Genomic DNA, 7,562 nt, shown 5'->3' with positions numbered 1-7,562 from the left:
TCAGAAGAGGTTGTTGGATCCTCTGGGACTGGAGCCACGGATAGTTGTTAGCTGCCATCTGGGTGCTGGGATTCGAACCCAGGTCTTCTGTAAGAACAACCAGTGTTCTTAACTGCTGAGCCATCTCTCCAGCCCCTTTTTAAAAATATTTTATGTGTATGAGTGTGTTGCCTGCATGTATGTAGGTGCACCCATGTTGTGCAATGCCCATGGAGGTCAGAAGAGGACATTGGATCCTCTGGAACTGGAGTTACAGATGTTTGTTAGCTACCAGGTGAGTGCTGGGAATCGAACCCAGGTTCCTCTGCAAGAGCAGCCAGTGCTCTTGACCACTGAGCCATCTCTTCAGCCCCCAGATTATTTGCTTTTTAATTTTCATATATTTTTATTATCTGTGTGTGTGTGTGTGTGTGTGTATACATGCACACTTATGTGTGATACAGTGTCCAGGTGGAAGTCAGAGGACAACTTTAGGGAGGCAGTTCCCTCCTTCCAAACCTTGGGTTCCAGAGGTCAAAATCAGGTTTTCAGGTAGGCACAGCAAATGCCTTTACCTGCTGAGCCATCTTACCTGCCCTTATTATCTCTTTTTGAGATGGGCTCTGTCTTTCCCATGCTGGCCTTGAACTCTTGGGTTCAAATGATCTTGGTTCAGGCTTTCAGTGATGGGACTATAGGTACCTGTCACCATCCTTGGCTTATTAATTTTAAAAGATGGTATTTTAGAGAAGCTTTGGATTTATAGAATAATTGTATAGAAAGTAGAAAAAACTACAGAAAGTAGTCTCACATGCTCTCCCTCTCTCGGGTCTGCTCCCCAGCTGCCAGCCTCAGGATCAGGGTAGTGTAGAGTGTTTATTTTTGAGCAAGGACTCACTGTTTAACCCAGACTGGCCTTTTACTCACCATATCCTGTCTTAGTGTTCATCACTCTTCACCTGCTTCTTTAAGGCAGGGTCTCTCCTCCAGCCTGGGGCTTTTTTCTTAGCTGTGTTCAAGCCAGCAATCCTCCTGTCTCTGCCCCCTTTGAAGCTAGGGTTACAGACGTGTGGGATGCCCAGCCTGTTATGTGGGTGCTGGGATCCGAACTCTGGTCCTTATGATTGTGCAGCAAGTGCTCTTAACCACTAAGCTATCTTTCCAGTCTGTGTAATGTTTTAAATGTGGCCCTGAAGGTGGGTGCAGTGCCTTGCACATACTAAGCAGAGGTTATCACTAAGCTGTGCCTCTAGCCAATAGCTTAACTTCACTGGCAAGTGGCTTGTTTTGTATTTTGTCTGTTTTGTCTGAGTTTGGATTCACCTGGGACTTGTTCACAGTGTTTACTGGGATGCTTAGGCAAGGAGGGGTTCCAAACCAGAGCCTACTGAGCTATCCTGTGCTAGGCATGCATTGCCTTGCTATGCCTGTCTCCCAGGGAGTCACCTACTGACTCAGGTCACTGGCCTGGCAGTGCTCAGTATGTCAACAGCTAACGTGTGGGGGCACATTTCCATGCTGTGTCGTGGAAGAAGACACTACAGGGGACACCTGAAACCCCCATTCCTGGTTTTCCTGGCCCTGCTCCTCACTCTCATTTTGCAGGCTTATGTCCTCCAAATGTATTCTCACAAGTCTCCTTCCATGCCTAGGGGGAGACAAAGGACATGGTTAGATTACATTAGGGCCTTTGTCTTCTGGTCAGATGCTGAGCTTGGCTGTGGCAGATGAGGTCTGGCTCCTTGGATGTATAGCCCTGGTAGCTTCCATGCAAATACTCCTTAACTCTGGCTGCAGACATGCTCCTTGACCTCAGCGACCTGCTCCAGGTAGGTCACCTTCCTTAAGTCTTTCCCCACCCCAGGACATAGCAGGGGGTACAGCCTATGCTTCCACACACCTGGAGGCCAGTCTATGCAACCTGCTGCAAATGAACAGCCTCCATCTCCAAACTGTAAGGCCAGAGGTAGGGACCTTAGGTAGAGAGGGCAGCTCACAGCCAGTCTTGTCCAGGAACAGTGGCTCAGCATTAGAACCACTTGAGATACTCTTATGACATGCAGACCTAGGCATGGAGGTTGTTTAAAAAGGACTGTTGGGCCAGGTGTGGTGGTGCACACCTTTAATCTCAGCACTTGGGAGGCAGAGGCAGGTGGATCTCTGTATGTGAGTTCGAGGCTAGCCTGGTCTTCATAGTAAGTTCCAGGTCAGCTGGGGCTACATGTCTCAAAAAGACCCAAACAAAAAGACTGCTGGACCCCATGCATACCGTTCAGACTATGAACAAGCATCATGCTTAGTCTGTTCAGGGTTATTTGCTTTCTGGATTCAGAGAAAATGTTTTCTGTTGCTTCTGTCAATAAATAAATTTATTTTTTTTTTTTTTTTTTTTTGTCTTTTTGAGACGGGGTCTCTCTGTAGCCCTAGCTGTCCTGGAACTCATTATGTAGACCAGGCTGGCCTCAAACTCACAAAGATCCACTTGCCTCTGCCTCCCGAGTGCTGGGATTAAAGGCATGCACCACCACCCCCCATTTGCATTGCTCATTTTTGGGTTTTTTTGAGAGAGGAGGTCTAACTATGGCCTGGAACTCACTGTGTAGACCAAGCTGGCCTCAAACTCAGAGATCCACCTGCTTCTGCCTCCCTAGTGCTAGAATTAAAGGCATGTGCCACCATGCCTAGTGCCTTGCTCATTTCTAAGGGACTGAACTTTATGGGAGGACCCACGTGGGGACTTTAAATGGAAGCAAGGGAGGGGGACATCAAGACATCACCCCACTGATGATGATGTGCTAGGGGACTGCCTGGAGACTGATTACAGTCAGACCACACCCTGGGTTGTGGCAGGGCCCTGAGCTGTCCACGGTGACCCACCAAGGACTAGGAGGCAGAATGCTTGCAAGTAAAACTGCAGTGACAGAGCCACGGGTTTTACCCTGAAGGAAAATCTATTACCTGGGTGTTCCCCCAGGGGTCCTGAGAACCCATAGGCCATGCTACTGCTCCTGGTTGCTCAGGCCTCAGTGCCCTCCAAGACACCAGTGGTCAGACTGCGTTTGTGTCAGATGATGCCCTGTATTTTTCTCCTCCCAGCTGTCTTTATAAATGACATCTCAGCAATTATTGCTGAAATGTTTTTTGGTTAAGCTAAAAATAACCTGTTGGAATTGTGATAATCCAGTGATTCTACCTTTGAACACATTGTGCTCAGTGCAGGCCACATGACTCGTTTCATCCCAGGGATGATGTGCCAGGGCTTGGGCCAGTTCTAGCAGCGGTCTGGGCACCTCTTGGAGGCAGAGGAGGTACACTAGTCAGCTGTGGCTTCACAGCTGTGGAAATGGGGAAATAGCCAGCCAGTCAGGTCGAGGGTGGCATGTATCAGGAAAGGCTGAGGACTGGCCAAGGAGAGCTTGAGGTCAGGGTGGCCAGACACTCTGCTCTGACCATCAGTACCTCAGATGGTAGGCTGTGCTGGCACATGGGTGTGAGAGGTTCCATAGCTGAGGACCAGGCTGGCTCCTTCCTGGAATATCCACAGCATGTTTTTGTCCCTCCAAGATCTCCTTGGAGTTAGAGATGGCCTGGCTACCTTGGACAGATAGTCTGGGTGGGGCACATGCCCATGTCAGTGAGGACCTCACTGGGGAGTTGTCTCTGGTAGGCTGGCTGCTGAGGATACAAGTGAAAGAGTGGAATTGGCAGAACTCAATTTCCCCCAGTTCTGTCTCTAATGAAGACCCCCATTATGTATCATTCCTTAGACTCCCTGTCCCTTGAAGTTTGCAAGCACCTAAGGTGCCACCTTTGTGCAAGGAAACAGGGTCTTGTCCAAGGGCCTACAGGCTCAGCTAGATCAGGTGAGGGAGTTCTTTCAGGAGGCCAGGGGCAGAAGGCCAGACTAGTCACACCTATTAGTCCCAGGGCCAAGCCTGGGGTGAGAACAGGGGGGTTCACAGGAGCTTGAGGACTTCCACAGCCTTAGGCGTGGGACAGGAACCTGGGTATCCCCAGCCCTGTGTGGTATCCACAGTGCCTTGTCTGGGCAGCTTGTTCTGCACCTGCATGACCCCACTCAGAAACATCCTGCCCGCATCTCTGGTTAGTGCTGTCCCTAGGGGAGCCTGATCCATTACAGGGCTGCACTGAGGTGCTGACCTGCATGCTAGGGGTTCTGCACACTGACCAGGCCCTTGCTTTCCTGACAACTGGTAGTCCTCCTACCATTTAGCCCTTGAGACTGCCCTTCCAGGCTAGATATCCCTACTGCCTACCCTCCAGTGGCAGGAAGAGCCATGGCAAGTGACCTTGTCTGAGCAGCAGGTTCCATGGCATGTAGGGACTTGAGGTAGATATAGTGAAGATCTGCCTGAGATCCCAGCAGGGAGGCAGAGACTGAGACTCCCGTGTCCTTGAGGTGGTGGAGTAGCCACTCACCAGTCTTGTGTTGATACACAATTTAGCATAGTCACGTAGTGTGTGATCACATCCCAGCAGGTACCTTCAGGTAGCTATTCTAAGCAATCCCTGATGAGGGGAGTCTATGCAGTCAGGTGGGAAGAAGGTGGGCTCTCCTGACATGGAGGCCAATGGAGAAGCATGGGGTAGATGCTCCACGGGCAAGCTGGGGGCTCTGGTAGGCTTTGAAGACTGAACAGTGTAACAGGCACTTTAAGAAAGAAAACAGCAAACATTTATGTGAATACAATGCATTTCTGGCCGTGTTCTTTGCTACAGGTGAACGTGTACGTGCTGGGGAAGACGTTCCTGCTCTTGGCGAGGGAGCTCTGCATCAACGCACCAGCCATAGGTAGGCTGGACTCAGGCAGGGGCACCTCTAGGCCTCTGGACACTACCATGCCAAAGTATTCCAAATAGTCAGAGGGACATCAGGTCAAAGAATAAGACCCAAAGGCAAGAAACATCTCAAATTTGTGAGAAGTACAGCCAGTGGGGCTTTATTTGTGGTGCAAAACCAGTACCCATCAAACATGGCCCTGGACACAGAGAAAAAAGGATGTAGTGCTTTGTGCTGGGAGCCTGTCTGAGCAGGTCCCTTGGGGAAGGCAGGGGGCTCCTCACAAAGAACTGAGGGGAGCTCCAGAAGGTGCTGTCTAGCCACGGCCCTTCCCATGTCTAAGGAGAGAGCTTTTGTGCCTGCTCATGGTCTCTTGACCATGTCTCTGTTTCAGCTCATGGCAGAGGTACCACCTGGGGCCGGAGTTGAGTATAGACCCAACAGGGCCTCTTGGGCTGGGCATATTGGGCCAGGGCTGACGTTCTCTCTCCAGAGGCCACTGCCAGCAGACTGTTCTTCCTTTTGGAGGTCAGGTGGTTTTCTAGGACAGAACAACTAACTACAAGGGAGGATAGAGGCCTGGGCCTAGGGATCCTGTTTTACTGACAGCCCACTCCTCAGATCTGACCCCTGCAGTAGGACCTTGAGGGGCTTTTTGCCCCAGTTAATTCCTGTAGTCACTTATTTACATATAGCTTTTTTGTTCTGTGAAACCTTTATTACGAAAATCCACTTAAATAGGGTGGAACTACTTTAAGTGACTTTTCAGCAACTGGGGTTTGAAGGGAAGGCCTCAAGGTAAGCTTGGAGAGACTTAGAATCCAGAAGATTGGGAGGAAAATTGAAGGGCCCAAAGATTGAGTGCCAATGGGCAGGGACCTGGGACTACCCTGGGTACCTTGCTCAGGGGTACCGATACCTGCCCCTCAGCTCCTAGGCTCTGGCTATGAAGAGAAGTCACCTGTTTCAGACTTGGGCTGGCACAGCTAAGCCTTTAATAGCATCAGTAAGGCAGTCGGCTGTGTCCTGCACCTCCTCTGCACTTACTGGGCGGCCTCTGTGCAGGATGGGCCTGGTGGCAAGCCCACCCCTACCCCTACCCCTCAGGCATAGAAGATGAGCTCTGGAATCTGTCCACCCTGGACCCCAGTTCCATTGGTGCTGTCTGAAGAGCACTGGAACTGGAAGGCCACCTTTCCACACTGCACTTCTGTCATTCCCTCCTGCCCAAAGTAGCTGAGCTCACTGCCATCCAGGACCGCACTGGCAGTGTAGAAGGTGTCCTGTTCCACCTGGACTGGGTGCTCAAACCAGACTGGGAAAGTGTTGCTGGAGCCATCAGACACAAACTTGGTCAGGTTCTGCGCCAGGACCATCCCTAGCCGCTTGAGTTCAATCTTCACAGTGTACTCAGCCTTCCCAGAGCTGGACCCGTACAATCCCAGCCCGGCAATAAACACCCTTCTGTCCACTGCAAACTGGATGCTGTCACAGCGCCCACGGTACCGCCACTGATTGCTTCGGTAAGCCGAAGACTGGAAGCGGTGGCACCTCTGCGGTGCAAGACCCTTCCTCTTGGTCAGGGGGAAGTCGAGGAGGGGCTTTTTGGCAGCAGTATACCACAGGAAGATGTTGTGGGTCTCCTCCAAGGTCAGGATGTCTGACTGGGCAGCACCATTGGCAAACTCTTCCAGGGTCATGGTTGGAATTCGGACCAGATAGAGGGCTCTTCCCAGAACATGCCTCTTGTTGTGCGGGGTGACTGGGAGGCCCTGTCTCTTGCACTCTGCCCCAGCCCAGTTCAGGACGGCCTCGAAGACCACTGCCTCCTTGGTGTTGAGGGCCTCTCTGGTCACAATGATCTCCAGCGTCTGCCGGTCGATTTCACAGAAACCTTCAGACCGCAGGGCCATCTCGGCCTGTGCATCGATGACCTCCCAGCAGCGCTGGGTCAGCTCAGGCTCCTCAAACAGCCGGCTCTGGGACAGCAAGACGCAGGCGTTTTTGGCTTCCAGACTCGTCTCCAGAAAGGTGACGCAGGCCTTCGCCAGCGCAGGCACAATGTACTTCTTAGCAGCATACAGGGTGGCGAGCACCGTGTCCGCCTCCAGGTCGATCTCGTCGCTGTACATGTACCTGGGCAAGGCAGGGGCCTCCTGGGGAGCTGAAGGGCTGGCCTTGGGAGGCGCTCATGGGTACAGCCTCGGGTAGAAGCCGAGGCTGCGAGGGACCATCGGAAGGGAACCACCCCATCCTTCCAGCCCAGAGTATAGCACTTACTTTAAAAGGACCAGGAAGGCGGCAGGCTCCACGTCCGGGATGTGGATTTCTGACTTGACTTCTGCAAGGTCCCCGTAGAACATGGCATAGAAGACCGAGCTGCCGACAGCCAGGACGTACTGTGGATAAAAAAGCATCACCTGAGCCGCGGGCGCAGAGGCTGGAGAGCCGGGTCTGGCCGGGCCCGCCAGAGGACCCGGCTGCGCCCTACCCACCTTGTGGGCTGGCACGCGCCGGGCCGCCCCCTGGGCCCCCACGACGAAGTGGACGTCGGCCATCAGCTCGTTGTTGAACATCAGCGCGTTCCTGCAAAGGGCAGAGGCACACGGCTGGAGCACGGCGCGCGCCGGGAGCGGGGCCGGGAGCGGGGCCGGGACTCACCTCTCGCGCAGCGTCGGGTGGAAGGACTGCCAGTTGGGGCTCTCGGGGTTGTTGTTGTCGGGCGCGGACGGCGCGGGCGCGGGCGGCGGCGGGGCGGGTGCCGGGCGGGGCGGGCAGCAGG

The 7,562-nt window shown here is 53.0% G+C and overlaps 2 protein-coding genes across 6 annotated transcripts in view; one reads left to right on the top strand and one right to left on the bottom strand.

Annotated features, from left to right (window-relative positions):
* Brf1 (BRF1 RNA polymerase III transcription initiation factor subunit) overlaps positions 1-7,562 on the top strand; it is a 50,152-nt gene that overhangs the window by 15,944 nt on the left and 26,646 nt on the right. For both annotated transcript variants that reach the window (XM_008856376.3, XM_008856378.3), the window contains exons 4-5: positions 1,777-1,808; positions 4,720-4,792. In XM_008856376.3, coding sequence (XP_008854598.1) covers positions 1,777-1,808; positions 4,720-4,792 — 105 coding nt within the window. The remainder of the gene's footprint in view (positions 1-1,776; positions 1,809-4,719; positions 4,793-7,562) is intronic.
* On the bottom strand, positions 4,877-7,556 carry Btbd6 (BTB domain containing 6). 4 transcript variants are annotated; one of them, XM_008856374.3, is made up of 4 exons: positions 7,442-7,556; positions 7,276-7,366; positions 7,061-7,179; positions 4,877-6,916 (listed from the first exon to the last, which is right to left on the bottom strand). In XM_008856374.3, exons 2-4 carry the CDS (start codon positions 7,354-7,356, stop codon positions 5,884-5,886), a joined length of 1,233 nt encoding a protein of 410 aa, XP_008854596.1. In that variant the 5' UTR covers positions 7,357-7,366; positions 7,442-7,556; the 3' UTR covers positions 4,877-5,883. The 4 variants fall into 4 exon arrangements, with proteins under 4 accessions (XP_008854596.1, XP_029413705.1, XP_008854597.1 ...); XM_029557845.1 differs by having other exon boundaries at positions 7,061-7,366; XM_008856375.3 differs by lacking the exon at positions 7,276-7,366.

Source organism: Nannospalax galili, unplaced genomic scaffold (genome assembly GCF_000622305.1).
Source record: "Nannospalax galili isolate Female #2095 unplaced genomic scaffold, S.galili_v1.0 scaffold68, whole genome shotgun sequence".
Lineage (NCBI taxonomy): Eukaryota > Metazoa > Chordata > Mammalia > Rodentia > Spalacidae > Nannospalax > Nannospalax galili.
Note: the sequence above shows the minus strand (reverse complement) of the source record. Positions and strands in the feature narration are given on the sequence as shown.

What these genes read in the sequence shown, in the direction of transcription:
- Btbd6 (XM_029557845.1), bottom strand. Translation starts at nt 7,356, where the DNA reads ATGTTCAACAACGAGCTGATGGCCGACGTCCACTTCGTCGTGGGGGCC. An exon ending in GCCTTCCTGGTCCTTTTAAA is followed by an intron (nt 6,917 to 7,060) that starts GTAAGTGCTATA and finishes TGCCTTGCCCAG; the next exon opens with GTACATGTACAGCGACGAGA.